Source organism: Piliocolobus tephrosceles, chromosome 13, assembly GCF_002776525.5.
Source record: "Piliocolobus tephrosceles isolate RC106 chromosome 13, ASM277652v3, whole genome shotgun sequence".
In the NCBI taxonomy this organism is placed as follows: domain Eukaryota; kingdom Metazoa; phylum Chordata; class Mammalia; order Primates; family Cercopithecidae; genus Piliocolobus; species Piliocolobus tephrosceles.
The window spans coordinates 29253483-29272766 of NC_045446.1; the positions used below are offsets into that span (position 1 = coordinate 29253483).

The 19284-nt window shown below is 44.8% G+C and overlaps 1 protein-coding gene and 1 long non-coding RNA gene across 4 annotated transcripts in view; one reads left to right on the forward strand and one right to left on the reverse strand.

Moving 5' to 3' along the window:
- CD44 (CD44 molecule (Indian blood group)) overlaps window positions 1-8774 on the reverse strand; it is a 92459-nt gene extending 83685 nt beyond the window's left edge. For 2 of the 3 annotated variants that reach the window (XM_023185573.3, XM_023185575.2), the window contains exon 1: window positions 8286-8768. In XM_023185573.3, coding sequence (XP_023041341.2) covers window positions 8286-8352 — 67 coding nt within the window. In that variant the 5' untranslated portion in view covers window positions 8353-8768. Of the gene's footprint in view, window positions 1-8285 lie in introns of all 3 variants that reach the window. The other variant, XM_023185574.2, reaches the window with a different exon arrangement.
- On the forward strand, window positions 8607-11905 carry LOC111521917. The gene is made up of 3 exons (XR_002725116.2): window positions 8607-8915; window positions 9866-9970; window positions 11002-11905. It is a non-coding gene; the product is annotated as an uncharacterized LOC111521917 (long non-coding RNA).
- The last annotated feature ends 7379 nt before the right edge of the window (window positions 11906-19284 follow it).

A 19284-nucleotide genomic window follows, 5' to 3' on the forward strand; every position in this document is an offset into this window, starting at 1 on the left:
GGGGTTTCTCCTTGATGGTCAAGCTGGTCTCGAACTCCCGACCTCAGGTGATCAGCCCGCCTCAGCCTCCCAAAGTGCTGGGGTTACAGGCATGAGCCACCGTGCTCGGCCCTCTCCCTGGCATCTTAATGTGCATAATGGTGAACACTTACAAAGGGGCTTTACTGTTACCGTGCTACTATCTTGGAAAGGAAGTGGAAAAAGATGCTGCCTAGTTCCATGATTGGTGTGTGGGTCCTCCTAGAAGTCACTGCAGGCCTGTTTAAGTGTAAAGAGATACATTAAAATTGAAAAAAAATTTTAAAAAGTTAGGGGAAGGGGGCTGAAATCTGGGATGAGTCCCCATTCCCAAGAAAAGGCCTGCATCCCTTCCGGTGGACTGAACCAGAAGTTCCCAGGGGGCCTTGCCTCCTCCTTTCCTGGGTGGCTTTTTTCTCAATGAGGGGTACCCAGAGGAAACTCTCTTGCTCCCTGATGGGATGGTCACATGCTGGGCCAAATAGAAGCCTGGTCATCTGGTTTAGGCTAGGGCTGGAGAGAAGGGCTATAGCACACTTCCAGCTTTTGCCAAATTCCTTGTGCCCTGGATATGTACAACCCTACTCTTGACAGTCTCTTTTCTCAGAGTTTCCCTCCCTCCTCATCCATTCTAGCTGGTAGAGAGAAGACCCTGGAACCAAGGGCCTGTAGGCTGAGGGCAAATATTTTGCTGCTATTTGATTAGCTCATTTCCCAGTCAAAGTTCTAGATGATGGAGAACCACTAATCAGCCACCTTCACCTTTCATCCAGGTGACAAATAATGAAGTGATAATGAACAAACAACTCAATTCACATCCCTTTCAGCCCTACCTATCTTAATGAACAAACAACTGAGTTCACATCCCTGTCAGTCCTACCCTATCCTCAACTTTCCATCACATAGAAGAGAGTAGAGCTTCTGTTCAGAGATCGGAATGAATGAGTCAACTCAGAATATGCATTGGAAGAAGTTTCCGTTACAACTTCCTCCTCCTTCATTTTTGCAATTCTAGCCCCTTTCTCTGACATCATGTTTAAAAGCTCTGTGGATGTTATGACCTCACCCACAACTAGATTCCCAAATGAAGTTTTTGAAAACAACTACAGGACTTCCAGGTACAATCGTCTGGATTTCTGGGGTGCCTCGACATCTTAATATACGAGGAGAAGCACTCTAATGTAGTGACAAAGAGCATGAACTCTGCAGCCAGATGTGAGTTTGAATCCCAGCACCATCACTTATCAACTGCATGGCCTTGGGCAAGTTACTTCAATTATCTGTGCCTCAGTTTCCTCATATGTAAAAGACAGATAATATCAGCACCACCTTCATGAGGTCAGTGTTTGGATTAAACAAGGCAGTATATAGGAAACAATTAGAATGGCGCTGGTACATGACCAACACTCTGTAAGTGTTTGCTATTATTACTAATAGTGGTGAGAGTTCTCAGAAACATAGAACTTATGCAAAGATGCAAGCAGAAAAAGCATAAGAGCTCTCAAAAACAAATGAATTTTCAGGCACTGCCAAAGGAGACTTGTAATGCCACAACAGCAGATACTCAAAATGACTGGTCTATGTGAATAATCTCTTCCCTAAACTCCAGAGTTTTGCAATTAACCTTTACTTTTAAAAGCTGAAGACCTGAAAGTTTCTGGGACCTGAGTTTTGCAAATCACCTCCTTGGTGACTCAGTCCCTCCCCACCCACCTGAGATCTGTCTGCCCACACTTGCACTTAGCAGGGACACTTGCCTCAGGAGGACACACCCAAGCAGCCAGTGCACCTCAAACTCGGGGAGATCTGGCTCTGCGAGTTTCCATCGTTCCCCACCCCCACAAGACCCACCCCCTCATTCTGTGTTTGTCTCCCTGTCTCTCAAGTCTAGCTGGGCAGACAATCTTCAGGAAAACAAAACCTGCCCCAGTTATGGGTAATTTCTGACATCACAAGCTCTGTAGAGAGGAGACACGGTTTGCCATTGCCAAAGTGGCTCCCTGTTGGATGTCAGGATTCCCTATGGCTTTGCCCCTGAAGAAGCTACAGTAGTATCCGGCCAGACGACAGCTTGATAACTGCCCAAAGAGACCAACAGAGAAGGCAAGAATCTCCTGTGTAGTACTTCTACTTCTGTCCTCTGCCACCACCTTCTAGAAGCCTGCATTGGGGCTGGAGGAGTGTGGGCCTCTCACCCAAGGATCTTAACCTCATATCAGTATCTCCAAAATAACTAGAACTCCAAGCTGGCTGCTGCTGGGGAGTGTTCTTGTTTTGAGGCTTAAATTTGGGGTTGGTGTCTTCATCTCATTGGCTCCCACTCCCTTCTCAGCCCAACTATCTAGTAACCCTGTCTTTAGCCAGATGTCCCCAGCGGTCACAGCAGGCAGCCAGCAAAGCCACAAACAAACAGATGGGTGAGCTTACTATTTGGGGTAGACCAAACATGAGGCCTGTGGTGGGCAGTCAGTCAGCCAAGCGCCCTCCTCAGCCCTGTCCCGAGCAACACAGCCGTCACCACGGTTCTCACTTACACATAAATGTATTTGCACCTTAGCCATATTGACAGCATGCTTCCATATATATAGATATCATGACTTATATTCTAGACATTCATTGCAGTTCAACAGTTATGTGTCAATACTACTGGGATCTGGGCCCACAAAAGTGAATATGACATGATGCCTGTTATCAGGGGACTCCCCTAGTGCTGCAGAAGACAGACAGGAGAAGATACATTAGAATTTGTTTTCTTGTGGTTATTTTCCCCTTTAAGAGGCATGAAAGTCTTTAGCATTCTTTGGCATCACCAATTCCCACCACACACATAGATCCATCAGGCACGTACTTACAGGCACACCTGCGATGTGTATATGTCCACATCCAGCAAACAAGAATCAAACATGTGGCTTATCTTGGTACGTCACACAGTGGGGCGATTGAGCAATGGAGAGAGGAGGAATATGAAAGACTTATCTCCAAAGTACACATGTCCTGGATCAAACATTAATTTAATTGACACCGTCCTAGTTAAGGAGTTGTAAAGATGTGAATTTCTTTATGCAAAAAGCGTTTTTTAAAAGTGTTGGACTTTCAATTACATGAAGTCATGCATTTATTTGTGGAAAAATATACAAACATTTAGTCAAAATATACACTATACGTCAATTGGTAGAGTGTTTGCATATTTGAGATCCTGACTCTCCTGGAAAATCTGGAACACACAATGACTGTATCCATGCCAGACCAGACTCCAGAACCACAAACTTTAGAAAGCACCTCTTCTGGTTTACTCTGGCAAATCGGACTTGCCTCCCAAACCCAGTTGGGCAGCCGTGGGGGGTACACTTAAAAAAATTCAACCTGCTAAGTGAGTGAAAAGTGGGATTCAAATTTAAGGTAGAAGGTATCAACCTACCCTGCCATTCTAAAGAACGCCTGCAACCTTCCCATTAAAGCAGGGACACAAAGGAAATTGAGTCATCGGCTTCTTGCTGTTCAAACCCCAGAATTTCTCTCTGAGGCAGAAAAAGATCCCCTTTGAAAACTACACAGTGCCTGGTAGCATCTGCCATGTGCTTCAGCTCATTCTTTCACAAGAACCACTTCCCTTTCAGGCTCTTGGCTGGAGTGAGCTAAAGCGAAGGTGCTGGGGAAACACAAGTGCAGTTACTCTCTTATCCCCAGCCCCAGCCCCAGCCAGGAGGCAGTGCTGGGGAGGCCCAGGTGATCTCCAACCACCTCCTCTCCATCAGGGGACCCCAGCCTTGAAGCATCTGACACTGCAGGTGGATCCAAAACCTCACTTGGGTGGCCATGTGTCACCTAGAGCCACACAGTGGGTTTCAGTTCAAGACCCATGTCAGCCTCCTGCCAGGGGTCACACAACCTACTAATGAGATGTGAGGAGTGGGTCTCTGGGTCAGTGCATGTGAAATGCTTGCCAGGTCAGAGTGAGAGCTCCTGTAGTGCTGCTTTCCTAATATTCAGGCAGAGAGCATTGCCCTAACTTGTCTTGTAGACAAGCAACCACCTCTCCCTTTATTCCAAGCCTGCAAATGAGAGCATGTCTGGGAGGGCAGCTGGACTCTGATAAGGGAAGTGACTTATTTTAGTTCCAAATAACTTGGTTGGCATCTCTGATATCTGTGGCCATACCTGGGGAGACAGGCCAGGGCAGGGCAGCCAAGAGTCCACAGCCTGCCGGGGGTGGAGAGAGAAGCCACCCACGCGACACTTTACTTATGCTAGCCACAGGAGACAGGGAGTGTGGGAGAGCCACGCACAGTTTTCAAAGTCCTCCAGACACGTAATGAATTGAAGGAGCATAAGCACTGGAGTCTAACATGGGAGGATGTTAGATGGCAGGGAAATCCCAACTCTACTACTGGACCCTGGGGCAAGTCAGCAATCTCCACAAGTCTCGATCTCTTTATCTAGAAAATGTAGTTAAGATAGTGCTAGGTGTATAGGCCTGTTGGGAGGCTTAGATAAGATATCCTGTGCTACCCCCTGGCTTCATGTCTAGCATAGAGTCAGTGCTCACTGAGTGGTATTTCCCAGGGACTCGGGACTTAGGGCCCTGCTTTACATAGGACCATATGGTACCATAGCAGAGTGTCAGGCTTTTGAAACTTCAGTGCTCCTAACCATCTAGTGATGTTCCAGGAGGTGCTCGAAGCCCCAGGACAATACAGAGAATCTTTCTCAAACACCAACGCTGCTATGTGGTCAAAACTATATGTCATTATTATTGCATTAAATTCAAATTGGGTATATTGTAGAGTAATATATAAAATTGTAATGACTGTGTAAGGTAGTATTTAAGGCGTGAAACAAATGTTGTTACCCCAGTAGATCACACTCTCCCCGCCCAGTGCAGGGGTTGGGGTTGAGGCTCCCACAGTCCTCATGATAGAGATATATGAGAGACCAGTGAAAAATGCCCTGCCCTAATATCTTAATAAGTTTCAGAGAGGGGAAGTCACTAGTCCCTCTCTTTCAGGTTTTCTAAATGATCCTTAGAGTTCCCATCTCTGAGTCTATGACAATGAGTCAGGAAATAGTTCCTGAATGAATGGAAGGGAATCTGTCATAAACTAAGAATTCCATGCTGTCCAGCATCCCCTCCTTTGTGGGGAAATTTGGGAGAAAACAAATGGAACATTTTCCTTCTGGCTGCCAGCCTCCCACACACGGACTTGTCACCATGCCTTTGCAGGAAGTAGGTGTCCAATGTGTGAATGGGGAATACCTCAATTAATCAATGCTAGCCCCAACAGAGATGAAGCTTTGCCTCTTTGCTTCTTCACATGGGAAAACACAGCCAAAGTTCTAACTCTCCACAAGGGGCGGAGTCTCTAATGCTCAATTAGAGAGAAAGGAGCAGAAAAGTGTGTGCCAGCCCCAAGCCCCAGGACTCTCAGACGTTCACCTCTTTCTCAACACCAGGCATGCAATTCCCAAGCAAAGAGCCCCTCACCCACAGAGAAAAGGAGATGCGTGTGCATGAAGGACTCATCCCTGCTGGCCTCCAACAAGGGTCACTTTCTTCCTCCTCCACAGGACCCCTAATTCAAGACATCTGTTCCCCAACTCAGAGTTTCTGGGTCCAATGTCACTTAAGTACATTTGGCCATTTCTCCACTTTTTGCTTTCCCGTACAAAGACTGGATCCCCTCCTCTTTCCGAAAGCCTTGCTCCTTTCCAAAGTTTCCTCTTGGTTGTCCAGAGTCCACCACTCCCCAGAATGGGGCAACAAGAGCTCCTTTCCTTCCCCCTTCCTCCTTCTCCCTCCCGCCACCCACCCCATGCCCAGCCCCAAGCCCTGTGACAAAGTCATGTCTCCTTTCCAAGTCTCAGTTCCTGCCAAACAACTTTACAAGCACATGAAAGCGAGGGCCGGGGCAGTTATTGCTACTGGCACTTCATTGTGCTTCCTCTAAATGATGCTGCACAAAGAGGCCGTGGAAACTCGGGGCAGGAGGGAGCCTGCCGGTCTCTGGGAGAACCTCAAGGGTTAGGAGGTGCCAAATACTTGGAGGTGGGGCCCTTTAGAAGAAACAGGGAGACAAGTTGGAAGGAGTCAGGAGTCAGAATGCCCAAAGACAAAGCAGAAGATGGCACTGGTAGGTAACATACAAATAAACTTCCCTAGAGGCCATAGGGAAACCACCAGGGCCCTCTTCTCTGAGACCAGGCCCAGGGCTCTCCCTGATCTCCAACTTGACTCTTCTCTCCCATACTGAGTGTTTTCACTTTTCAAGGGCTTATTTGAGCTCCAGTCCCTTTTGGAACTTTCCCTAAGGCCTAGAGTCCACCAAAATCCTTTCCTCCTTGAAATCCTTTCCAAGTTTGTCCATCTTATACAGTCTAACATATTCTAAACCTAGGCTTTGGAGCTCAGTGGAGCTGGCTTTCCATCCAGCACTGCTCCTGGCTATGTGAATGCCAGCAAGTCACTTAACCTCTCTAAGCATCAGTTTTCCTCCTGTCAAACAGGCCTGATAACAGGAAACTTCTTACTAGGCCATTGTGAGGGGAGAATGAGATAACACACGGAAAGGATTTAACATAATGCCTGGCACAGTGAAAATATACAGTAAATGGTAGCTAGTGCTGTATTGCTTTTTTTTTTTTTTTTTTTTTTAACAGAGTCACGCTCTGTCACCCAGGCTGGAGTGCAATGGCATAATCTTGGCTCACTGCAACCTTAGCCTCCTGGGTTCAAGCAATTCTCCTACCTCAGCGTCCCAAGGAGCTGGGACTACAGGTTTGCACTACCACACCCTGCTAATTTTTGTATTTTTTGTAAGATGGGGTTTCACCATGTTGGCCAAGGCTGGTCTTGAACTCCTGACCTCAGGAAATTTGCTGCCTCAGCCTCCCAAAGTCCCGGAATTAGAGGCATGAGCCACTGTGACCGGCTGTGTTATTGCTGTCATTATTATTACTATTTCAGCTTCAGTAGTATAAATCCTAGATCCCCAAATCCCCACCTAGTAATGACCTCTTACTCACACAGAAAGGGAGATGCATGTGCACAGAGAACTCATCCTGTCTAGCCTCTACCTAGGGTCACTTTCTTCCTACTGCAGAAAGTAGGAAGATACAGAAAGCAGAAAGTAATTCAAGATAAGTTATACTGGGTACTCAATCTAAAGTAACCAGGTGGGACTGTGTTTCACTTTCTCAGTACCCCCGTGGAACTGGGTTAATAAATATTTGCTGAGTAGAATTTACTGCATGCAGGTTGAGCTGTCTTAATGACCCAGCTGGCACTTCTTAAGAGAAAAATTAATTTTGGCCAGCGATAAGCGAATTGGCCGTGTAATTATCTGTACGTATATAGACAAAGAAAGAGAATGCTTGGAGTTGAGCCGTGCTAGAATATACCTTACACACAGTCCCTACCCTTCATAGCACTGACCCTGTTGGGATGAGATATTGGAGCCCCAGTGTCCCTGGTATCAAGGCTCTTCTCTCTGCTCTGAGGCTGCCAGGCAGGGAATATGAGCCACCTCACTCTTGAGATTTCCCCCACACTGATTGGCAGAAGCAGGAGGTAGCAAGGACCAAGCAGCTGGTCCAGTGGTTGCCTCTCCTATTCATGCTCCCTGTCCCAGGCTGGAATCTCATGGAGACCCAAGACTTCACCGCGGAGCTGGTTCAGGCTTCCACAGCGCTAAGGTGGCAGTGGCAGTGCTGACTGTAAGCTTTGGAACAATGCTCAGTGGGTAGTTGAGAGAACCCAGGACCCCTTTCTGGAAAACCCATTGCCAGCCAGTCTCACACTTGCAACTGTGACCCCTTCTGTGACCACCTTGATAACAGCCATTCGCCCTATTCTAGCCCCAGTTCCTGCCCCGCCTAGCTCTGCCCTGCCTAGACACAGCCCGGTGGGGCTTGACAAGCCCTGGGGCACAGGAGCCTGTTAGTCCAGACACCGACTGCGCGCATCCAGGAGAACGGTTACTTTCTGCCATGTGCTCCAGCTCTAGCGACCTCGCCCAAAACTGCGCGCCGGCAGCCTGCCCAACAAACTTTCTTCTCTTTCTCTTTTTCTTTCAACCAAACGGTGCTTCCACAGACACATTCTCCAACGGTTTAGCGCAAATCCCAGCCCTGCTTTCCGGAGCCCAATGCACTTCGCAGGCAACTCACTTGACTCCAGTCCCCCAGGGCCAACTCAGCAGGAGGGGCTACCTCCCGGTCCGGGCTGCGCACCCCGCACCCATCTTGCTGCCCAGGATGCGGCGGGCACTCACCGATCTGCGCCAGGCTTAGCTGCAAGAGACAGAGTCCCCAGGCTGCGTGCCACCAAAACTTGTTCATGGTGTCCGGAGCGAACCGAGGGCGAGGGGGAAAGGGAGGATCCCTGAGCGTGGGGCAGGGGCCGGCGGAGGACAGGACGAGGATGGCGGACCGAACCTGGCAGAGGCTGGGGTCCGCTGGGCAATGAGGCTGCCTCGGAAGTTGGCTGCAGTTTTTATTCGAGTTGAAACAGTGACCTAAGACGGAGGGAGGGAGCGAGCGAAGGACACACCCAAGCGAGGGGGGCTGTGACTAAGCAGCCGGCAGAGGTTTAAAGAAGTAGCAGCCCTCCTGGGCGGGCCCCTCTGCCCCCGCCCCGTGCTCTGCTGAGGTTGTAAATAATCGGGGCTTCCGTGGACGTGGGTCGGGGAACCTGGAGTGTCGCGGGGTGCGTGTGCCTCCGAACCCCTCCGGCCCCTGTGCCCCGGGACGCACTGGCTTTCTTCTCCCGCTGGTCCCGCGACGCCAGGACAGGGGATGACTGCATCATAAAAGCTTGCACCGTTGTGTTCAGCCTTTGGCCTCTCCTTTCCCGCTAAATTTCTCTTTGAATCCGGCTGGAGAAAGATCTCTGGGTTACACAGGTAGTTGGATATCCTGGGAGAGGAGCTGGAGACAGGGCGAGGTCTTGCCCTGGGTGGCGCAGTGCCTCCGTGCCCACAGTGGGGAGTGAGGGGTGGGGAGCTGGTGAATCTTCCAGGTGGAAAGAGAGAGAGCTCATTCTTTTCCCCCTCAAAAACAAGTGAAGTCCACATGACTTGAATGAGTTTTTGCTTCTTGGCAGAAGGGCTCAGGGAAAGCTACTGATGGCCGGTCATAGGGCTGGCATTTGGCTCCGCTAATCCATGTGTTCAAGCCAGTGGATGTGGGCACCTCTCTCCACACACATGCTCATTCATCCTCCTAAATATCCTTCCATCCACCCATCCATCTATCCACCCATCTTTCCTTATGTCTTTCCGGGGCTCTCGCATCCATCCATCCTCCTGTCCATCCACTAACCACTTAGGTCCATCCATCGTCCCATTCATTCATTAATTCATCCAGCCACACATCTTTTAATGTATTCATACACCTATTCTTCTATTCATCTTCCCATACAACTTCTCATCCATCATTCCGCACTTCGTTTTTCACACCTCTTCATAAACCCACAACCATCCACCATCCTCTTCTCCACCCATCCACCCATCCACCCACATATCTGTTTATTGACATATCCACTCATTTCCCATCTGTCCATGATCAACATATCCACTTGTCACTTTATCCATTCTCTCATCCACCCATACATTCATCTATTATTTTTTGCCCCCATTATCCTCCTTTCTGTGTAAACATTAATTCATTTTCTCCCACCTCTTCTACCCAGCAGATCTTAAAGAGAGAAAGAGATTGTAATATTCTTCAGGGGAAGCCTTTTGAGATTGAAATATATACTTTGAATGCTAACTCTATATCTACCTATAATATACTATTGTTTAATGTTTGGAAATCAAATGCAGTATTTATTTTTCATGTGAACTACTAAAAGTAAATCTGCAAGGACTTCTTGCCTGGTGAATTGCACAGAAAATGAAAGTGATCATCAGTGGCTGTGGCAAGACTGAAGGAACCATGCCAGAACTTCTGAGGGAAGGTAAGATTTTGTTATTTATTTCAAGAAATTGAAAAGTTGAGGGAAATGCACCCAACCATCCACCTATGCATTCATTCATCAAACATGTAATGAGTGTTGTGGGGTATCAAGGTAAACAACACCTGGCACTATCTCCAGGGCCCTCACCCTCTGGTAGGGAAACTAACTCACAAGCAGGCCTTTACCATGCAAGGTGAAATATGCTGCAAAATGTGTGTGTTCAGGGTGCTACCATTCCTAGAGAAGGGAGTCACACTCTCTCCTGGAGAACACCAGGCAGTCTTCACAGGGGAAGTGATATTTGAGGCAGACCTCAAAGGAGGAGGAGGAATTCTTCAGATGAAACTACAGGGACAAGTCATTCACAGGTAGTACTGTGTAGTGATGAACAGCATGGATTCAGGAGTCAGAACACCTAGATCCAAACCCTATTTTGACTGCTTCTTAGTTGTGTGACCTTGACTAACACAATTAGCTCAATTTTCTCAAGTATAAAATGGGCTTAATAATAGTATCTATGTACTTCATAGAATTGATGAGGATTAAATGACTCAAAAGCCCTGCATGTATTAAGCACTAGATTTATGTCTATATATGCATGCAGTAAGCACTTTAAGTAAGTGTTTGCTGTCATTACTAAAAGCAAAATTATGTTCGAGCATAGAAAAGTGAAAGAACGTGGCTTGTCCAGAGAATGCAGAACAATGTCAGCTGATCTGAACATAGATCAGATGAAGGGGCTGGGGGAAGATAGCAGACATGAGGTTACAGGTGTGGGGAGTACAGGGTGTAAGCTATGCCAGGGAGTTTGAACTTGATCCTGTAGGAAATAAGGAGCCAATGTACATAGCTAAAATTATTATCATTATTATGTTAAAATATGCATAAGATAAAATTTACCATTTCCCCCTTTTAGAAGTGTATATATCCGTGGCATGTAGTACCTTACCTGTATTGTGCAACCACCACCATTGTCTAGTCCAGTGCAAATTTTTCTGTTTGACTAAAGACTACTCCTCTTACATTTTCAGGAAGAGTGTTTGGGACTGAAAAATCCTTGTCTGGATCTAGTCCTCAGCCACTCAGAAGCTGGCATGCCATGACTCAAAGAGCTGCCAGCCTGGAATGAAGACAGCGCCCCGAAACTCCCACCTGAAGAGCCGGTGCTTGGAAAATGCTGCCAGTCTGCAGGAAAAAAAGTTGTTGCTGCTGCTGTCTGCGACCAAGAGGACACTTTATTTCTTGAAACAACTGGGGGCAAACTGACTCCCAGATAAGACTTCAGGCCCTACCCACATGAGAAACCAGCCCTGGGAGGTTCCATGCACAAGAATACAGGACAATGAGCAGCTTTGCTCACCTCATGCAACCTCCAGGGATTTCAGGTTCCTTTTCTTGGAGGAAGAAAGTGAAGTGACATGGGGATTCACTAGGAACAATGTCTGTCTTACTGTGTTTCATGGAACCTGGAGGTTCCTTAGAGACTCCTCAGAAGCAGACATAGTGGTCAGAGTAAAAGCTTAAGAGTAAGCTGTGCCTCTCCCTCCCCAGGCCCCATCCCAACCACAGAAGTTCCACCTGCATCAGTTTTATATACCAGACCACTGCATGAAACTACATTTTGACAGAGGATTATTCTTTAAAAATATATAAATCTACCAAACTAGGCCATATCAAGTCCTGGTCCATTCTCTATTAGTGCAGTAAACAATTCTACCAAGGAGAAAACAGGTCTGAAAGTACTTTGCAAACTGTAGAAGGGCATGCAAATTCTAGGGGCTGTAATTAGGATTATTCTCCCCAGCAGCGGGGAGTATTTTGTTTGCCTTCTTCCCGATAGTTTGGTGAGGGACTGAAGTTGTTTGCCCCCATACCACAAATGACTCATTTCAAATAACAGACCTGGTGACTTACTGAGTCAAGGCTCACCTTTGGGAATTCCTGGATCACCTCTTTGAGCTCCCCTCTCACCCACTTTCCATTCCAAAACACCTTGCCCACTTCACTGGTCACACAAACCCTTCCAAACTCTTAGATGCTTGATATCTATTGTGTGTTGCACCACCTTTCTTTCTAAGCCAAACCATGGGATGTGGGAAACTGGAAAGGAAACTTGAATTGATTTGAGTTGACATGAGGTCACACTATTTGGAAAGAATCCAGTATGCAATTAGCAGCCTTGGACCGAGAAAGCCCAGGTCTGAGCATTGGCTTTCCCCCTTATCAGAGGATGACTTAACCTCTGGGAGTTTCGGTAATCCCAGCCACAAAATAAGGGTAATCAGACCTTTCCCATAGTTTATTATGAGTAGTCAGTGAAAGAAGACATCAAGACCATTTCCTGGGGTGCCTGCCTCGTGGTGCGACTCAGTGACCTCTAAGATACCTGAGAACAGGGACATGTCCTTCTGGGGCACTATCACATACTCAGCTCCCAGTCCCTAACATATACACTGTGCTCCATAAATAAGTATTACAGAAATGCATGAGGGACTGTTATTTTTTTTTCTTGCATCAAAACACATAGGGGTGTTTCAGGAATCACATGAACTAGTGGGTAGAAACATGTAGACAACTTGACAGTTTCTAAATAAATGCAAGCAATGACATCCTATTTGGGGTGACTGGTTCAGGGACACTTGAGTGTAGCCAGAGCATTACTCACTCTGGCAGACTAGTGTTCTTTGCTGAAATATTGGGGCCTTATGGCTTCTGACTGGTAGTAATAAATCCTGCTCCTCTCAAGCAAAGAAAACCCAAATCTAAACCAAATGTGAGCAGGAGTGTGAAATGCAAAGCTGGGAGACCTTGGACTGAATCATGGAATTCAAGGATTACAAATGCAGCAGGTCACAGACTTTTAAAGGAACAATATTTAATTATTTCACAGGATTGCTTCCCAGAAAAGGAATGATCTGGCACAGTAAAGAAAAAGTGACATGCCAGTTAAACTTTAACTCTTAAAAAAAATTCATCCTTAGTTCATATTCACAGGGTGAATTCTATATACAAATGAGCAGTGGTGAAAAAAGCTCTAGCGAAATAATTATTAGTGAAGTCCAAATAAACCAGTAGCTGGGAAGCAAACTTCATGAAAAATAAATGACCTCTAAGGATTAGTCTCAAGCTAGCTAAGTCTGATTACAGAGCTGAGCCTTTGGGATTAATAAGGCTTTCAAATTATGGCAAATAAAGAAATTGGTGTAGCTGCTGCACCCTAGAAGTGCCAAGGGGACAGATGCATCTGGATTTTTTTAGATAGGTCCATGTTAGCCACAAAATGGGTTTTACACAGACCTTTGGAGGTTAAAATAGTATGCAGATAGGATAAATCCTAGACTTGGATGATAATAAATTTAGAAATGTGAATTTTTGAGGATGAGATTTGAATTAATGATATGTGACTTCATGTAGCAAGCTGACTGGAAGGAAGACAAGTGAAACAGTCTATATTTTATGCACTATTATTTAAGGGAAATGTAATTATATTTATTTTTAATTATATTTCTTTTATGTTCATGTAGTAACTAAAATTCATATTTATTCCTCTTTTCTCCACTTCATACAAAGTGGTTAAACATCTATTGGAAGGCTTCAGGCATCTGTTTTAATGAACATTTAAGCATGATTTGTTTTGGATATATCCATGGTTGATATGTAAATGGTAACTAAGAGCCTTGTAATTGTCTGAAAACTGCTTGTTCTCTGCACTCATTCACTATGTGACTACTATGTGCTGAGAACAATTTATACATTCTTGGTTCTGTTATAATTAATCATCACCATTCCTTCACTGCCACTATTGCCATCATCACACTACCACAACCACCATGACTGCCTTGAAGACTAACACCACCTCCACCATCACCACTGCCACTATCATAACCACCACCATCACCACCACCACTACCATTATCCACCATCACCACTAGAGTTATCACTACCATCACTACAACCACCGTTATCTTCAACATCATAGCTAATAGCTAGTACTTTCTACATGTCAAGTCTAATGTCATTTAATTGTCACAACAATCCTATGAGAAGTTAATTTCTATTGCACAAATAAGGAGACAAAGTCTTAGAAAGGTTACAAAACTTGTCCAAAGTCACATTTTTATTTCACTTAGCAAATCTTTCCTGGCTTTAAGAGATATGGGGATAGAGAAGTTTAATCCCTTTCTGATTCTTGATGTAGCGAAAATGCTAAATTAATGGAGTCCTAATTCATTAGTCTTTACCAAATTTTATACTGAATCATGGAAATCAGTTGTTTTTTTTTTTTTTTTTTAAGAAAAAAGATCTCCTTTGGAAGCTTTTGTTGGAGTGGAGGAGGTGAAAAGGGTATTGCTAAGGTAGAGGATGGAGAATGCTGACTCTTACAGCCCTTTGAAAAACTAGAATCCTAGAATAAGACAACTTTAAATGTGTAGACTCAGACCTTGGCTAGTCAATGGACAATTTTAGATTTGCACAGGACTATGCCTTGATTCCTTATGGTATCATTGTGAGATGGTTGTATATTCTGACTAGAAATAACACCATTTTCTCTTTACAGCACCTGAGAGTTTATTCAATGATGATTATACTCACAAGACCCTTTTTGGATTCTCGACCCAACCCACAAGATATAGTTCCTTCTCTAAATATTTCATCCAGAGTATGAAAAGCAGCTTCTGGCAGCCACAGTTTTACTATGTGACCCTCACTTCCCATGCCCAGGACTGATTCGACCCCGTAGTAGACACCTAAAGCAATCCTGATCAATCAGTCTTTGTTCCTGACATTTGGGATTAGAGCATGGCTGAAGGTTTAAGACACAAACTTGTGGGGCAGCAGTACACCTCCATGAGGACAGAGAAGCAGGGGAAATAAGAATAAAGCAGAAGCTCACAGAAATGCAGGAAGTACTTCTTGAGGTGTAACACTTTTCGGGTTTCTTTTTCTAGTCCATTCTTGACACACTTCTGCCTTACAGAAGCCAATGGCAAGAATGCAGTCAGATCCTGCCAATAAATTCCTTTTATTCTGTTTACATTAGCATAAGCTGGTTTCTGTTCCATGCAACCAAAAAGACTTGATGAATGTAGGAGAGCATCACACCATTTTACAAAAGAGTAAACAGCGGCTCAGGTGGCTGGTGGATGCCGCTACCATTGGGTCTTGAATTCAGGACTTTGACTGTAAACCTCAAGTCTTCTGATTCTGAGGTCTGTGCTCTTTTCACCACTTGGCCTCACCTACAATCCCTCCCCACATCATTCCATCCTACCCAAAGAACATAGTTCTCTCTCCTTCACTGTGATAGAAACTAGACATCACTGATACTTTGCCTACAGTTGTATGGCAATCCAAATGAGTGGCAGGTCTTCTGAGTTCTATCCTCCCAGATCTCCAGAGAGCCCCTTTCTGCCTGAACATGCCTCACAGTCTATTTTCAAAGGCAAAGCCTTTCATCTGGCAGATGGTAACAGCTGCTTCTCTTTAAAACACCTAAAGGGTAGAAATTCTGGGCTGTAATGTACAGGCATAAGGCTCCTGCCAAGTCCTGACTAGGCTTGGCATCAAATCCTGTAGAAAACGAATAGGTACAGAACATGGACGTGAGGCCAGGCCAAAACGCATTTTATTGCTGGCTACTGTTTCCCAGCCACAGAAGAATGCTGCTCTAGAAGGCATGGCGTGGGTGAGAAAGAGACATATTGAACTGAACTTTAATGGAAGAGGATGTGGGGAGGGCAGGCTAGGGAGAGAGAAAGGAAGAGACGTCTTGAGAGAGCCTATGAAGGTGAAAGAGGCAAGAAGACACAGATGTGACTCCATGATGATGCAATGGAAAATAAAAGTCTTCTAATCATCCAATGGGGATTTAATGGACACCTTCTGTATGCACTACATGGATTCACCACAGAGGGCAAGCCACAGATAAGAAGGACCTGCCCTCCCTCTTCAGAGATTATGATCTAGACCAGGGTTGACGGATCAGTTGCCTTCATTAGTTTAAGAACTATTTTGTATGTACCTCTATATTCCAGGCACTACTCTAAATACCAAGAATACAACAGCATTTTATTATCATTGAGGAAGTGGGTGGAAGGTGCAGGCAATTTTAATAAGGGAGACTAGGAAGGTCTGGACAAAGAGGTGACATTTCAGGCAAATTTGCACCAAAAAAAAAAAAAAAGAAAGTGCATAGCAAATGTAAAGGCTTTGAGATGGGAGTGTTCTTAGTGTGTTTGAGGAACGAAAAAGGTTAATGTGGATGGAGCAGAGTGATGAGGAAGCAAATAGTAGGAAATGAGATTGAAGAGGAAGGTAAGGCCAGCTCTTGTGTCCCTTTGCAGGCCCCAGTAAGAAGTTTGGATTTTATGCCGACTGGAATGGAATGACTTTAGTGGGTTTCCCCTAATTTTCACAAGTAATCAATTAATAATGACTGCTTAGTTTACCATGATGAGAAAGATTCTGAGGCTTTACAGTTCAATGGATAAAAGTCCATTGATGGATTAATAATATACATCATGTCTGTAGCATGAGGCAGTGGTAACACTGATGATTAATATTTGACATCTCTGATCATGATGGAAGATTAAATTGTATTTGTCAAAATACTCTGAGTTGTGCTGCAGTAACAACATAAGCAAAGTCTCATTGGTTTAACATAATTACCCAGGTGACTTCTTGCCATGCTAAGTTGGCTGTGGGTTCAGGAAACTCTCTAAAACAACTGTCTTCTATGCAGTTGCTCACTGATCTTGTGCTACCTCTGTCTCGTAACACAATTGCTGCAGCAGGGAAAAAGAATAGTAGAAGGTCTCATGCCAGTGATTAAATGCTTTGTCTCAGAAATAATAGATGTCACTTCTTTTCCCAGCCCATTAGCTAGAGCTAGTCACATGATCCCACTTAAGTGCAAGACGACTGGGGAAGGGTAATCCTTCCATTTGCCTAAAGGTAGAGAAAACCTAATGTGAGTAAGCAGTAAAAATCTAGCATATAAATCGACCTTAGAGCAAGTCCAGTAATACTCTAAGGAAGTTTGTAATGCACTGGATAAGGAGTAGTAAATAATAAAGAAATTCAGAGGTAGGGCATAGTGGCTCACACCTGTAATCTCAGCACTTTGGGAGGCCAAGGTGGACAGATCACGAGGTCAGGAGATCGAGACTATCCTGGCTAACACGGTGAAACCCCATCTCTACTAAAAATACAAAACAAATTAGCCGGGCGAGGTGGCGGGTCCCTGTAGTCCCAGCTACTTGGGAGGCTGAGGCAGGAGAATGGCATAAACCCACGAGGCGGAGCTTGCAGCGAGCGGAGATCACACCACTGCACTCCAGGCTGGGCAACAGTGCGAGACTCTGTCTCAAAAAAAAAAAAAAAAAAAAAAAAAAAGAAAGAAAGAAAGAAAAGAAAGAAATTCAGAGTGGTGATACTGACAAGTGTAGCTCAAAAAGGCTCTATAGAGAAGAAGGGTGCCTGAGCCAGATCTTGATGGATGAGCAGTGTCCTGTTCTCAATCCTCACCATCCCATGCCCAATAAACGCCCCCCTTCCTTTCCCTGGCTCAATCCTGTCCACTATTCTGCAAGTCATTTTAACTGGCTCTTTAGACTTATTATTTTGGATGTAAGATCATATGGTGTTGAAGAGCATTATTTATTTGCTGTGGAATTTTGGGCAATGTACTCAACCTCTTTGAACTTAAGATCCTCATTTAATGCTTGATATAATTATTATGAAACTTAAAATATATAATGTAATCATGCATCTATTCAACTTATCAAAGAGTTTAGAATATAGCAGGGTCTAAAAAACAGTCTTTGTTATTATTGACTCACCTTCCTTAAAATTATATTTTCCCTTGTCTTTATAGATACGGCTATAGCCTATCTTTCATTCTACCTTTCAGATGAATTTATCGTTCTGTATTTTTGGTCCAATTTCAGCTATGAGGTAGAATGGCTTAAACACATACACATTTATCCTGTGGTTACCTAATACTTGTAAGGGTTTCTGGGTAGATAGGATGGTGAAGAGGGATAAACAATTCAGTCTGATAGAAACTCTGCAGTTTTCAATACATGACTTCCAAGTTCACTGAGGTCATGTCCATTTAGTTCGTGGAAGGAAAAAGACTACGGAGGAGAATTGTTTGTGAGGTTTTTATAGGCTAGACCTGATAGTGGGACCTTCACTTCCACCCTCATTCCATTGGCCAGAACCCAGTCACGTAGCCTCACCTAACTGCAAGGAAACCTAGAAAGGTTTTGTGGTCCAGCTATGAGTCCAGAGGAAAGAGAAGAACGTGGAGTCCAGGAAGCTGTTGTCTTTGCTACATTTCTCTCTCCATCCCTTGCTCCTCCTCTGAGTCTTTTCTCCTGTTTCTTCTTCTAATGGGGGGTTATGCAGGTTGATATCTTGGTCTGTACTCATTTCTTCACTTATTTCCTAGGTCCACGGCACCTACCATGCCACAATGATAAGAATGGAGACACCTGGGTGAGCCTCACTCACTGAGCATACCTCCACCTTCAAAGAGTTCCTGTTCACTGTACTCTAAAATAGACTGTGCAAAACCTTAAAACTGACCAGACCAATAAGGTCTTGTTTTCAACATCTCTATGTTTACCTATGAATGGACTGACGTAAGGTGGGACCGTTGGTGATTTTTTTTCTCAAATAAATGAAAGTTTAATGGAAAGATACATATGGCACAAAAGGAAGATAAAATTCTTTGTTTGTTTGTTTGTTTTTGAGTTGGAGTTTCGCTCTTGTTGCCCAGGCTGGAGTGTAATGGCGTGATCTCGGCTCACCGCAACCTCCACCTCCTGGGTTCAAGCGATTTTCCTGCCTCAGCCTCCCGAGTAGCTGAGATCACAGACATACACCACCACGCCTGGCTAACTTTTTGTATTTTTAGTAGAGACAGAGTTTCTCCATTTTGGTCAGGCTGGTCTCAAACTCCCAATCTCAGGAGATCCTCCCGCCTCGGCTTCCCAAAGTGCTGGGATTACAGGTGTGAGCAACTGCGTACGGCCAAAAACAACCTTTAATTATGGAAAATTTCAATCTAAATATATACAGGTAAAGATAAAATTATAATGAATTTCCACACAGCCATTTCCCAGCTTCTACAATTACCCACTCATAGCCCATGTTATCTGTCTGTACCTCCTACCTCCTCCCCAACTGCTGGATTATTTTGAAACAAATTCCAAACATCATACACTTGTCTGTAAATATTCAGGATGTATCCGTAAAAGATAAGGACTTTTAAACCCTTATCTAACCACAATACTATTATTACATTA